This window comes from Neolamprologus multifasciatus, chromosome 3 (genome assembly GCF_963576455.1).
Source record: "Neolamprologus multifasciatus chromosome 3, fNeoMul1.2, whole genome shotgun sequence".
Lineage (NCBI taxonomy): Eukaryota > Metazoa > Chordata > Actinopteri > Cichliformes > Cichlidae > Neolamprologus > Neolamprologus multifasciatus.
In genome coordinates this window covers 46,932,765-46,947,021 of record NC_140441.1, presented here as the reverse complement: position 1 = coordinate 46,947,021, position 14,257 = coordinate 46,932,765, and the positions used below count along the sequence as shown (strand labels likewise).

Sequence of the window (14,257 nt, the reverse complement as noted above, 5' to 3'; positions counted from 1 at the left end):
AAACCCACTCATCCACGCTAAAAAATTTTTTTTAAAAGTGTGTGTGTGTGTGTGTGTGTGTGTGTGTGTGTGTGTGTGTGTGTGTGTGTGAGAGAGAGAGAGAGAGAGAGAGAGAGAGAGATCTAAATGCTTTGATTTCACCTTCCAAACCTGTGGAGCGCAAAAAGTTTTGTTTTTTTAATGTATAATATTGATGTCACAGACGGTTTGATTGTTTTATTTTTTATTATCACAGCTAATAAAAAAATCATAAGCCTGGGCCATTAGAAACGCTTTTTCTTTCATTGTATGACCAAATAAATACAATTTCTGTTTAACGCACACTGAACAACAAATTATTTGTAGCAAATAGAAATATTCAACTTTTATTCTGAAAATCTATTATCGGAAGTTTCGGAGCAAAGGGCATGCGCACTGGGTTTTCCTGCTTTGAGCTTTACCTAGCGTGAGTAGCAGGAGCCTGTGTTGAGTCTTAAAGTGAATTTCGCTTTAACTCAGGCGAACATGAAGCCGCATCCTCGCGTCACTCGGACTAAGTGGTCTGACCGACTGGACGCTGAGCCGGAGCGTTCCGGTAAATGCAGGTGGCATCGAGACGAAAAGAAGAAACTTGTTGTTGCCCTTAAAAGACTGAATAGCGGGACCGCCGCAGGAAAAACAGACATCGACTGTGCCTTCCTGAGAAAATACCTGCCTACTCGGTCCCTGTCAGAGGTACGGCCCTCACACAGAAACGAAGCTTTTCGTTGGTACTTCAGTCAAAACAAGTCTGTCGTAAATATCCTTAATTTATATAAACAGAAAGTAAGGAAGTATGTGTTTGAGTGGTTATTTGTTTGTTTTAACAGTCCTCCTTGTTAATACGTCTTGAATCTGTATATTTCCCCTTAAATTGTAAGGAACGTGTATTTGTGCCCAGGAAAAACTTCAGATCGTTGCCAATGCCAAACAGCTCAAAATTAGTGTCATTTATTGGATCGGATGATTAAAGTCTGAAGAAACTGGAAATATGTGTCCCCAGTAATGACAGACTTTGGATTTCCAGTGAGAAAGATGACATCACACACTTCCTTCACCAAAAGCTAAAAGCTGTCACCTTATTGGTGCAGCAAGCAGCAGTGCGTCCTCCGTGTATCCAGACTGCCGTAGACAGAATCTGGACTCATCATCACCAGAGATGATATTCCTCCACATCTTCAGGTTCCAGTGCACATGTTGTCAATACCAGTGCAAACAGTAAAGGGCAGTGATGGCAGCCCTATGAGGCCAGAGATTGGCCATTTTCTGTCTGGAGTGCCATATAATCCTGCAAATCTGTAGAAGACTGCCTATGGTTCCTAAGTGCTGACATCTCCCATTATGTCGAACTTAGTCTTCAATTTGGAGATCTAGGACCAACAACATCAGCTTAAGGTTGCCCTGTGGTGTGGGTCAGTCAGCGTGGTTACTTCGACCATGCTCACAGGGACCTGACTGTCAGCATCTTGTCAAGATGTCAAGATCTTGGCAAGTTTTCCATCGTTGTAACCATGCTGCAAATGCATTTTCCTTAGAAACGTGACAGCATTTAAGGGGACTAAAGAGCATGAGGTTTATTGCCAAATATTGTTACAAAAATAACCTAACACAAGATTCCTTACTTTTTGTACTGAGTTTATATTTTTAAATTTTTGTTTATACTGTGTGTGCTGACTGTGCATAAAGACACGGACTGTCCTTTCCCTCCTTCAGATCCAGTCTGTGGTTGAACTTCTGAAGAACAAAGTGCTCTTAAATGCCAGGTTGAAGCTGAAAAGGCAAAGGAGGGAGGAGAGGAATGTTAGAAAACCCATTGAAGAGTGGACATACATGGCTTCTTCTTTAGTGGGAACCCTTGAGGAAACTATTTCCAGTGCTTTCTCTCAGGTAGGCATTTTTAAAATGTAGTTCAACTTTAAGTAAACAACAAATCCTTCACACAGCAGCAGGCAGGTCCATCAGTCATACTTCAGGATAGATCTGATATCAGTGGGGAGAAACGAGACCCAGTATTTTAATTCATTGGGATTGTTATTCTGCTTGCCTATTGGTTCCACTTATTGGTTCTACTTGCACTTGTGTACAGTCAGCTGATTTCAATTTGTGTGCCTGTGGGGAAAAATAGTGGCGCAGTGTACAGCGTGGATATGGACTGAACTTTTATTTTTATTGAAGAAAAGGACAAGAGCATGATGATAAAGTGCAAACTACATCCAGGACAGAAAAATAAATCTCTTATTATACTGCTAACAGAACTTCAGCGCTCTGCAAACACCTGTACAGACAGGATGCTAATGCTAATGCTAAGTTACTCAGGCCCCAGCCCAGCAGCCAGAACTGAACTTCAACAGTTAACAAGTCAAGCTGCAGCCTTCTTTCCTACCTGTTCATGTTTCTCAAGTTGAATTGCTGTGGTAATCGGTAAAACGTCTCCTTGTGCCCATTGTCATCTTTGCTTTGTGCTGCCTTCAAGAAAGATTTATATTTATACCGAAAGACCCACTGACAATCTGTTAATTGAAAAAGACTCATAGACAAACAGGGAAAACAAAGTTTTTCAAAGTATATCGTTTCCGAATCTTATTTGAGGTTGCACGGGGTGGGTGCCAGGCCCAACCAGTCTACATGTCTTTTGTGAACTTGCAGAAGGAATCCGGCCGTGTCCCTTGGATTCTGTGAGAGGTGCTTTTGGACTTATCGACCGTCTAGCTCGTTGTTATGAGTCATTTGGTCCTTATGCAACTGTTGCAAGAGCTTCGATCGCATTGCTAGCAATAAGTTGGATTCGTTCCTTCCCCACCAATTCTGTTCAAATTTTTTATGGTCAGAATTTAAATTGGGTGGTCTCAGAATTTCGTCTCGGCTCTTTGCAGATGATGTGGTTCTGTTGGCTTCATCAGGTGGTGGCCTCCAGCTCGCACTGCAGCTGTTCACAGCCGAGTGTGAGGCAGCACCTCTGAGTCTGAGGCCATGGTTCTTAGCCAGGAAAAGGGTGGAGTCAACGACGAGTTACTGTCCCAAGTGGGGGCGTTTAAGTATCTCCGAGTCTTGTTGAGTGATGAGAGAGGGGGGTGCAGGAAATCCACAGACAGATCGGCTGCAGTGATGCAGATGCTGTACCTAAAGTTGTGGTGAAAAGAGAGCTCAGTGTTCCAGCCATCCCAGGAGGATGCTGCTACTCCTCCACATCGAAAGAAGCCAGTAAAGGTGGTACGGGCATCTAACATCTTCCTGGGCGCCTCTTGGGTGAGGCGTAACAGGTATGTCCCACCAGAAGGAGGCTCCAGGGCAGACCCAGGACATGCTGGAGAGACTGTATCTCAGCTAGTCTGGGAACACCAAGGTGTTCATCGAGATTAGCTAGAGCAGCGGTTCTCAAACCTTTTATGACGAGTACCACCTCAGAAAATATATGGCTCTTAAAGTACCACCTTCATGAGCTTGGCTGATATAAAAATGAATATAGCTTTTTCAAAAAAGACAAATCAATAATGTGCAACTGCCGCTCATCTTAATTTGCAAGGAATAATTCTTGCTGCTTGTAAATTAAACTAAAGTTTTCTATTCTTTGCTTTTAAAATTCCTGCTGATAGTTACATTTGTGTAGTTAAAAACACGGTTGAATCAATGTTGTTCTCCCACATTCTGCTTCTCTCTGTGTTTTCAGATGCTGATCGTGTCTTCTACAGAGCCTTGCACTTTGAGAAATGGTGACCCTCCCCAGGTGCACAGACCACCCACAGATGGTCCTACCATCCCTTTGAGGCCAATGCTGGTGCCAGTGCAAGGTACAAACCTGTAGCTCCTCCAACCACCTCTCAGCATCATGTGTTCAGGATAGTGGGGCAGCGTGGCAGCTGCCAGAAACGAGAGCCTCCTTTTTATTTTTATTGGTAGCCACCCTTGTATTGAGACCATTTCTGATAAACATTTGGTAAGCGGTAAATGGATCAGTTGTCTCTCCCAGGTCCTGTGTCAGGTCTTTGTTGGATTTCTTGTTTTTGACTTTCAGATACTGTCCATCTGCTGAAGATAGTTTTTTAGACCTGCTACTACTTGTTCAGTTGACTGAGTGTTTTCTAAGCGCACACTGCACAGTGTGCTGATATACGCCAGGTTTTTGGTTAATGGCTCTTTCTGAATCGCATTGTTGGTGCAAAAATATATATTTTATATATTTTTTTGTACTGTCAAATTGTGTTATCTTTCTCAGTTTTTTCAGTTAACATGTTTTTTTATGTGCTAGCTACAAAGGGCCTATAATTTGAAACTGGTTCTTTCATGGTAAATCAGCCATAAAAGGCTGGTCTTGTATTTTTATCACACTGGATGGAATGAGGGTGCACAATACCAACACTCAAGTTTGTGTATGCCGTAACTCGAGAACAAAGTGATGTAGGTGTTTCAAATTGTTACCATAGGTATATCTACCTAAAATCTGAGTGACCTCGGCCCCAAGGTCAGAGGTCAGAGGTCAAGTTATCTGAAAATCATGTGATATAACTGGAGAAGGAAGTCGCCTAGGATTTTGAAAATGATAATCTAGATGTATCTGCTAAAAAATTTTAAACAACTTTGAATGCCAGTGAACTTGATCATAAGGTTTTCTGAAAATCTTTTAAATGCAATAAGTTGAGAATGATGCATTATGGATTTTGGAATTCAATTTAACTCAGTTTTATTTATACAGCACCAAATCACAACAACAGTCACCTCAAGGTGCTTTATATTGTACAGTAGATCCTACAATAATACATACAGAGAAACCCAACAATCATATGACCCCCTATGAGCAGCACTTTGGCGACAGTAGGAAGGAAAAACTCCCTTTTAACAGGAAGAAACCTCCAGCAGAACCAGGCTCAGGGAGGGGCAGGGCCATCTGCTGTGATTGGTTGGGGGAAGAAATGGAAGACAGGATAAAGACATGCTGTGGAAGAGAGTCAGAGATTTATACCATAGGTGCATCTGCAAGAAGGCTGAAGGGTCTGTCTGGGCCCTGCCATATTTATCTTGATGCTACACTGATTTATTTCTATATTTTTATGTGTTTCATAGGTCAGTGTGAAATGATTGACAAACAACAAAAACATTCCCCCTGAAGGTTCACAGTGCATCCGTAAAGTATTCACTTGGACCACATTTTGTCATGTTACAATTAGATGGACCGATCCGATGTTACGTATCAGTATCGGTCCGATACTGACGTAAATTACTGGATCGGATATCAGAGAGAAATAAAAAATGTAATCCGATCCATTAAATATAAAAAAACACCTCACAAAACTTGCGACACGGCGTAACTCGGCTCATAACCGTAGCACGTCGCAGCAGTATGCATCACGTGATAGAGCGGCTGTGTGTATTTGTAGCCTTGCTACCAAACCAGCATTTCATCTATGAGGACGTTTTCCCAGAGAGAAGTAAAGCAAGTGTGTAAGTTCATCTCTGAATGTTTGTAAAGCATTCCCACGTTAAGCTTAACAACCGATACCTGGAGCGACTGCCTCTTCTCTCCCCCTCTCTCTCCTGCTGCTACTTCAATTGTGAAACTGCTTAATGATCAGCTGATCAGCTTTTCTGTCGCGAGTCCGTCTCTCTTGTTAGTTTTTGGCCCGCTTTGCACCAGAAAGAGGAAACCAGCGGCTGTGTATGAAATACATACACAGCCAATGTATAGAAGTCCATTACTGTATATAGTAACTGTTAAGTCTAATATACCCTAGTAAGCTGTACTACTTTTTCCTTTGGGAAGATACCATCTGTGCAGTCTGCAATTCTGTTGAAGAAAGATGTTGAATCTATTTAATTATTCTTGAAAAATAATTTATTTCTGTGCATTTTCCCCCTGCATCAAATTAAAGTTGATTACGTCGATTAAGCATCATGAGGAAGAGGGTGGTTCCCTATTTTTTTTTTGCTGGGAGTTTGCAACCCTATTAGTTAGGTTGCTTAATATTTCTGCTAAGTACTCTTTAAAATACCAGATTAGGGAGGATGGAGCAGGTTTAAGTTTATTAGATTGATCAGTTTTGCTGAACTATGAAATATTTTGGGCGCAGTGTATTTTTTACATACAGGTATAACAGAAAAGCTTTAGTGTTGTTGTTTATTTAAAATTGAGTATGAACGTATACAAAATGCAGCAAGATATTAAAAAAACGTTTTACTGATTAAAAAACACACTATATCGGATTCATATCAGTATCGGCAGATATCCAAATTTATGATATCGGTATCGGACATAAAAAAGTGATATTGTGCCATCTCTAGTTACAATGTCCAAGACCAAAATGGACTAAATTCATTTTCCATTGCAGAAATTCTACACCTAACACCCCATAATGACAAAATGATACGTTTGTTTGAAATTATTGCAAAATATATCATGTGTATAAGTATTCACAGCTTTTCCTCAATATTTTATTGAAGCAACATATGCAGGTGTTTTTGATACCATAAGCTTTGCACACCTATTTTTTGGCAGTTTCTCCCATTCTACTTACAGAACTTCTCCATCAGGTTGAATGGGGAGCACCTACTTGTTAACAGGAAGAAAGCCCCAGCAAAGCCGGGCTCAGGCTGCCATCTGCTGCAACTAGTTGGGGATGAGGGGTGTTAGGCACAAGGCACACACAAGACGCTGTGGAAGAGAGCCAGACGAGGCCAAAGGGTTCAGTCTTTGTTTCATCAGGCAAGAATAGTGCAAGAGCCTTTCAGATCTATTTTGGCAAATTCCAGGCAAGCATCATTCGCTTTTACTGAGGATTCACTTTAACCTGTCCAGTCGACCATACAGGTCTGATTGGAGTAGTGGTTGTCGGTTGTGGAACGCTCTCCTCCGTCTGTGGAACAACACTAGAACATCACCACAGTGTCTATTGGATTCTTGGTCACCTGCCTTACTAAGGCCCTTCCACCCGGTCGCACACCTTGGCCGTTGAGCCAGCTCCAGGAAGAGTCCTGGTGCTTCTAAACTTGATGGAGGCCATTGTGCTCACTGGGGCCTTCGTGAAGTTTGTCTGCACCCTTGATTTGTGTTTCAGTGCAGTCTTGGAGGTCTACAGACAGCTCCTGCACCATAAACTATGAGCTGGCCTTTCTTGTCCAATCAATTAAATTTACCAAGGCTTGACTCTAATTAAGTTGTAGACGGGAACAGGAAATGCAGTGCACCCGAGGTCAGTTTCGAGTGTCACGGTAAAGGTTGTGAATACTTATGTGCATGTTGTATTTTGGGTTTTTAACTCTAATAAATTTGGAATAAAAGCAAATGTATTGAAATTCTCAAGCAAACTTTGTCATTATGGAGTGTTGTATTGGAAAAATGAGTTCAATCCATTTAAGAATAAAGCTGGAATAACACCTTCCCATACTGTGAAATGTAATATCCGTTTTGCTCCATATTTTGGGAACCTGAGCATGGTAATGGGAAAAATATGTTCTTGGGTTTTTTTTTTTTTTAAACAAATACAAACACCTGCCTGCTTTCTATGGCTTTTACTGTATATTAAGACAATCTCATAGAGCTGTCACTTGCATATCAATTGTGAGACCAGATACTCTGTCACAACCATGAAAGTGGTCACCAGCCTGTTTGTTGTCCTTTTGTGTCTTTGGGTCTTTTCACACCTGTGGTGTTTAGTCTGTTTACATCAAAAACGAGTTATTTCCACCATCAAGGTACTAAAAATGTGCAGGTAGATATACCACAGGTATCAATATATGTTAGCAACTAACTGATTTCTATCGTGGGGCGATCGTGACTCAAGAGTTGGGAGTTCGCCTTGTAATCGGAAGGTTGCCGGTTCGAGCCCCGCCTCGGACAGTCTCGGTCGTTGTGTCCTTGGGCAAGACACTTCACCCGTTGTCTACTGGTGGTGGTCAGAGGGCCCGGTGGCGCCAGTGTCCGGCAGCCTCGCCTCTGTCAGTGGGCCCCAGGGTGGCTGTGGCTACAATGTAGCTGCCATCACCAGTGTGTGGATGGGTGAATGACTGAATGTGTAAAGTGCTTTTGGGTCCTTAGGGACTAGTAAAGCACTATATAAATACAGGCCTTTTTTTTTTTTTTTTTACCATTTCTATGTAAACTGTCCATGTTCTGCAGTAGCCCACACACAGCAACATCTCCCTGTATTTACTTTTGTTACTCCTGCCACAGACACAGCTGAGCAGTAAGCAGGGTGAACAGTCTCACAGGGTTTGTAGGGATGAATTGAGGTTTGCAGGAGTTCAGTTAGACTCTTCTGTGTTAAAAGAAACCAAATCACAGGGAAAAGCTGCGAGTTTACAAACACATCCACAGATGCAGACCAGAGTAACCAAACTGTAGGCGTGTCCTTTCTGATCCCAAGGTAACGCCTTATTACATGTGTTGATAGTTGCTGCCATATTATTGTGAAAAAATATATTGCAACTAAAAATTTAAAATGTCCCTCTCTAGGTGCACATCGGTACACAAAGGCAGTCCAGTCACCCAAGACTCCAGCACCAACCACAATGCCGTCCAAAACACCGCCAGCACCATCTCAAGTATGTAGCATGCCAAACAGCACAATCTGTTTACCTGCGCCCACATTTGAAGCTTCTGACAAGCCATGTGTATATCTACAGACGGCATCTCTGACAGCGACGCCAGAGAAAGGACCGCTTCAACCCACTTCTAGGTCTTCAACATCTCCAAGTCTCAGCAGGTCATTAAACAAGACCACCCAGCAGCCCACCGAGCCACAGCCCACCACCATCGCTATCACCTCCACCTCTCAGTCTTTGTCTTCCAGCCTTAATGTGCCCGCCTCTTGCTCTGCCACTACCCTTACTTCAGCCCCCCGTTCTCTATTATCCACTGTTGCCTCTTCAGCCATTTCCAGCTGCTCCACGCCCACTACTCTCCCACAGTCCGTCTCCGCCACAGCACTTCATGCCAAGTTTGGTCGGACCAGCAAATATGCCACAAAAGACATGTTTGGTGTCAAGTGTGTAGTGGACTTTGAGAAGATCTATGGCTTCTTAAGTACAGTTCAAAAACCGAATCAGGATTGTCAACTCACTCCCATGGGTAAGCATCGCTGCAACAAACACATTGAACATGCTGAATTTCACACGTAAACCTTTCCAAAAATATCTTGTGAATGTGAAAACTTAAGTATGAAGTCATCTAGGATTTTCAAATGTAGACCGTAGGTGTGTCTGAGGGGTTGCACTGGTGCCCGTCAGTATTTTATGTTTTTGAGTAAATGTAATATTCATGTGAGGTTAATGAAAAAAGGTTCGTTTCTGTCTTCAGAACAACAGGATGTCTTCACGAGAAACAAATCAAAAGTTATTTGTGTTGGTAAAGATGTGCTTCTTAAATGTAAGACAGAGTTTAGTTTGCTAACAGTCGGGTTTCAGTCTGTAAAATAATACAGCAGATAACTGTAATAGTAAAAACTCATGTCTGTTCACATTTAACGACTTCATTTGCGCTCAGCAACTTTCTTGTTCTGTAGGAAAGTAAGCACAATACAACCAGCTGACGGCAATCTGTCTATAAGTCGACAGCAATTATTCGTCAACCTTCAACAATGTCTTTGGGAGTGATTGCAGTCTGACTGTAACGGTCTGCAGCAACGTCCCCTCCCATCAGGCAACCTGTGAATGTGCAAAACCCTCAAGCTCCGGGAAACCGTTGTGGTCATCACAAGTTGACCCCAAATTGTTTGGACACTTCATAAAATCTAAACACAAAAGCAGACAATGATATGCAGATCTTTTAAAGCATATATTCAGTTCATAATAGTACAAAACAAGTTCTCAAATGTTGAAACTAAGAGTTTTTTATTGTATTTTTTTAAAATAGAAGCTTATTTCACATTTTATGCCGGCAACACCTGTCGGTGAAGCTGAAACAGGGAGATGTGTCTCTCTGTGCTCCATCAACTCAGGGACCAACAAAGAGACTGAAAGAGATATTTTTTCAATTAAAAATTGAAGAAACAAAATATAAAACCAGGGTACACCTACTCTGTGAACTCCTTTTACACTATTATAAAACAGTGTTGGTGCTGTCTTTTTTTTTTATGTTTATTTATAAGATTTTAAGTTCAAAGTTACATAACGTCACACCAGACAAAGGACATAAGATTCAAAAACAATAACATTTAAGCACAGAAAAAAGAAAAAGAAAAAACAGAAACAAAAAAAACCCAAACAGGAAAGAAAAGGAAAAAAATAAAAACAAAATAAATAAATAAATAAAAATACACCAGTTAGCCAGTACAAATCAAAAGTTCAAAAGAAACACGATTGTCCAAAGAAGATGATCTTCTGTGTGAGTTTAGACAGGGCAACAGAGAGTTCACCAGAAGATGTGGGAAACTTGTCCAGGAAGGAATCAGGGTCCGGCAGAGGTGCAGTTTCACACAAACACAAAGTGCAGTAAAGTTTATGTTAAATTCCCATTAATATGATTGAGAAAAGGGCCCCAGATTTCGATAAACTTAAAGTGGGTGTCAGCCAAACGATAACGAACCTCTTCAATATACAAACAAGCAATCATCTCACGCAGCCAAACCCTGAACAATGGAGGAGATGGTGATTTCCAGGCTCTAAGAATAAGTCTTTTAGCTACAATCATGCCAAACATTAAGGCTTTCTGAAGAGGACGTCTGAGTGCCAATGAGGTCAGGGAGCAGCCTAGCACTGCAAATACACCATCCGGCTGTAATTTTAAGTCATAAATCCGGTTATACATATTAAATATCTCTGCCCAGAAACTCCTGAGTGTGGGGCAAGACCAGAAGAGGTGACCAAGGGTTCCATCCATTGCTTTGCATCTGTCACACAAAGACGAAATAGACGGAAAAATGCTGCATAGCTTTGTTTTAGAAAAATGCAAACGATGAAGGACCTTGAACTGTATAAGTTGTAGTCTGGCATTAACAGAGCATTCTTTAATCTTCTTCAACCCATTGGCCTTGGTGCTGTCTTTGACCAAAGCTTCGCTAAAAAGGAAAAACTGTGAAACGTGCATTGTGTTCTTGTTCCTCTGGTTACTCAAAATATTGGATCGATCTTGAAAGTTTGTTCATAGCTTTCACTTGATGGATTTACATTTGCTGATAATATATTTTGTCATCCAGAGAGTGCCATAGTGTTGGACCTTTTAATGTCTCTCCCAGAGGAGCTTCCCCTGCTAGATTGCAACAAACTGCACAAACATATGATCCAGGTAAGACCTGCTGCTGACGCACAGCCGTCGTCTTCATGTGATCAGGCTTTGAAAGCCCTGAAATTGTTTTTTCTTTTGAGGATAAAATTAATTTGATTCTTGGCTTTCACTGGAGGCCGAGGACAGTTTGTGATCTGTGCTGGTTGGGTTTTGTCAGCCGCCTGCTTTTTATGTTTCTGGCAGAACCTAAAAATAGGAACTTTTTTTTTCTCCAGTGTTTTGATGGGACCCTCTATGTTTCAGATGTACCAGTGTCTCTCTGCCCCCACTGACTCTGACTTGGCAAGAAGAAGGTTTCAAGAACTGGACGATGAACTGTTTACTCAGTTAAAGGCGCTGGTTCCTCAAGACCACCAGAATCCTACAGGAACTACCGACGGCACTAACGTCACGGACGGTGAAGGAAAGAAGTCACTGATACACAAAGCCGACAGCCAATCAACACAGAGCTCCACCACATTTAGCAAATTAGATTATTCAAATGTGACGCCCCCTCATCTTAACCCTTTTATTGTGCCGCTGACACTGTTGAAGCGTAGACAGGAATCCATAATTATTTAGACATTATTGTTGTCGTAGTGATTTTAAACCCATTACTGAGCTTTCAGCTCATCATGTTAAGTGTCAAAAGCTCCTGCTTATTGATTTTCTTTGTTTTTTGAATTACGTGGGTCCTTATTTCAAACTTTCGAACTGTATCATTCATGCAAAGCTGTTCTTTCAGCTCATTATGTTAATACAATAAATGCATTTGGGACATTTAGCTTTTTTTTTAATTGAAATGTTTCCTGCAGATAACTGTTTGACTTTTTATTATAATTAAACAACACTTCCAAACAGCACTTTCAGATCTTTCATCTATGAGAATGGCTGAATGTAATAAAACTATAAGTATTCCCTCGCCTTCCCAAATCCTTTCATTCAGGTGTTCCGATCACTTCCACGGCCACAGCTGTATAAAATCAAGCTCCAGGCCTGCAGACTGGTTCTAAGTACATTTGTGAAAGAATGGGTCGCTGTCATGAGCTCAATACATTCCTGCGTGGTACCGTTACAGGATGCCCCGCCTGTGCAATGCAGAATATCCCAGTCTGCCAGTAGTATAACAAAGTGAAAACCACTGGGAATGAAAGCCTTCAAATTAGCTTGAGAGCAGCACGTAGACGTCTTCATTGAACAGGTTTCTGTGGCTGATCAGCTGCATCCGAGCCTTACATGAAAGGTTTTGGATGCAGTGGTGTAAAGCACTGGACTCCGTGTTCTCTGGAGTGATGAATCACACTTCTACGTCTGGCAGTTTGGGTAGAGGAGTCTGGATTTGGGGATTGGAGCACAGCGGACCTGACTGAATTATGCCTGCCTATTCAGCAGCTGCTGGGACCTGGAGAAGGAAGAGCAATAGATATGCAGCTCATTGACCTACCAACAGTTCTGTTCAGCACTGTCTACAGAAAGTATTGTAAATAAAATATCAGCATATTTTGATAAATACAAAAAAGTACAGGAAGTTGGAAATGTAAATTTATTAAGTAGACCTGGGTTTGAATGGTAGTGTCACAAATGCAAAAAATACACGATATAAAAAATGACAAATGAAATTAATACAATGGATATTCTGTCCTCACAATTGTTTGAGAAATGTTAGACAGTTAGTTCAATAAACCTGTATTCTTGAAAACGCGTTTGTTACTGTAAAACATGAAAATAAAGTGCACGACTATGATGTACAATGAAGCCACAATGGCATATGAAGCACCACTCACGATATAACAGTTCTGTAAGCAAAGTCATCACCAAGTTAACGCAACAAAATCCCAACCCTTGTTAAACTGGAAATTGTATGTATGCATAAAACGTAACAATGCTCAGCATGGTAAATTTACTGGACTATTATTGGCATCCCATCGACCAACACTGGCAAAGTTATTTCATGTTTGCTAGCGAGCTAAAAGTGAAGCTAAGAGATTCTAACAATATTATACATCTTTACTTGTGGCATATTTTAATGTCACAAATGATTTTCAGTACAACTTATTGTATGTAATTTTATTTTTTGTTTATTTTAAGTTTGCCAAAACTTTACGAGTCCATTTTAAATCCATGAATCTGAGTTTTTCTCTCTAAGGATTATTGTTGGGTCTACCTTAGAATATAAAGCGCCTTCGGTTGACTGCTGTTGTGATTTGGTGCTGTATAAATAAAATTGAACTGAATTGCTGTAGCTCAGTTTTTTTGCTGTAACATTGAAAGCATTTCTTTCACCGAGTTGTTAAAAGAAGGAGGTTTGTCTAATTTCCAGTGAAGAAGAATAAACCTTTGAGCCGTGACTGAGGCGAAAGCAATCGCTTTTAGCTGTGGTGACGAAACCATAACAGCTTGGGCAGGAATCCCAAAGGTGGAGATGTGGGCCGATGGTGAAATTGTTCGGTTGCATGTGTATGAAAGACCTACACATTCTTGTGAATTTGTGTAGCCGAGGGCACCCCCAAAACATATTCCCTAATGTGGTTGGAACCTGATTGGCGTCTTGCACATGCTACACTCACACTTGGATACATTTTTGCTTGTCTGTAACTAAGTACTCTCATTGTATCAAACATTGTCTAATACAGAACAAAGATGCGTGAGTATTCTCTAGACAGAGCTGCCAGAATTCTTTGGGAATTTCCATTTTGAGATCCTTTATCCATGTTAATCTAGTTTTTTCCCAGCTCGGTGAATCTTGAAATAATTTATTCAAATTTTGCCTTTTGCACAAGGGTCCAAATCAAGTATGTCATCAATAACTGAATGATCTGGTGGTTGTGAAAGTCTGAAGTGCTTACTAGTAAAGCTTCCGACTTGTAAATACCTAAAAAAAGAAAAAAGGTGATGTGTAAAGGTCGCGGTAGAATTTCAACTACTCATTTATGGCTGATGGGTGGGCAGATATTGATCCATCTGGCATCCAAATTTCAGTTGTTTTATGTTTAAGAAAAGCTTGTCTTAGTTGGCGTTGGTGCCCCAGCCTGCTCCTTGCCAGATATA

The 14,257-nt window shown here is 41.1% G+C and overlaps 1 protein-coding gene across 1 annotated transcript; it reads left to right on the top strand.

The window, feature by feature from the left end:
- The first annotated feature begins 413 nt into the window (after positions 1-413).
- On the top strand, positions 414-12,882 carry snapc2 (small nuclear RNA activating complex, polypeptide 2). Its single transcript, XM_085153994.1, has 7 exons — positions 414-714; positions 1,732-1,905; positions 3,686-3,806; positions 8,462-8,550; positions 8,632-9,076; positions 11,142-11,230; positions 11,474-12,882. Exons 1-7 carry the CDS (start codon positions 505-507, stop codon positions 11,789-11,791), a joined length of 1,446 nt encoding a protein of 481 aa, XP_085010120.1. The 5' UTR covers positions 414-504; the 3' UTR covers positions 11,792-12,882.
- Positions 12,883-14,257: the final 1,375 nt, after the last annotated feature.

Excerpts from the sequence above, each read along its gene's own strand:
- snapc2 (XM_085153994.1), top strand. The coding sequence starts at position 505 with ATGAAGCCGCATCCTCGCGTCACTCGGACTAAGTGGTCTGACCGACTG. Across the intron at positions 1,906-3,685 it reads TTTCCAGTGCTTTCTCTCAG|ATGCTGATCGTGTCTTCTAC; the intron begins GTAGGCATTTTT and ends CTGTGTTTTCAG. Across the intron at positions 9,077-11,141 it reads TTGTCAACTCACTCCCATGG|AGAGTGCCATAGTGTTGGAC; the intron begins GTAAGCATCGCT and ends TTTGTCATCCAG.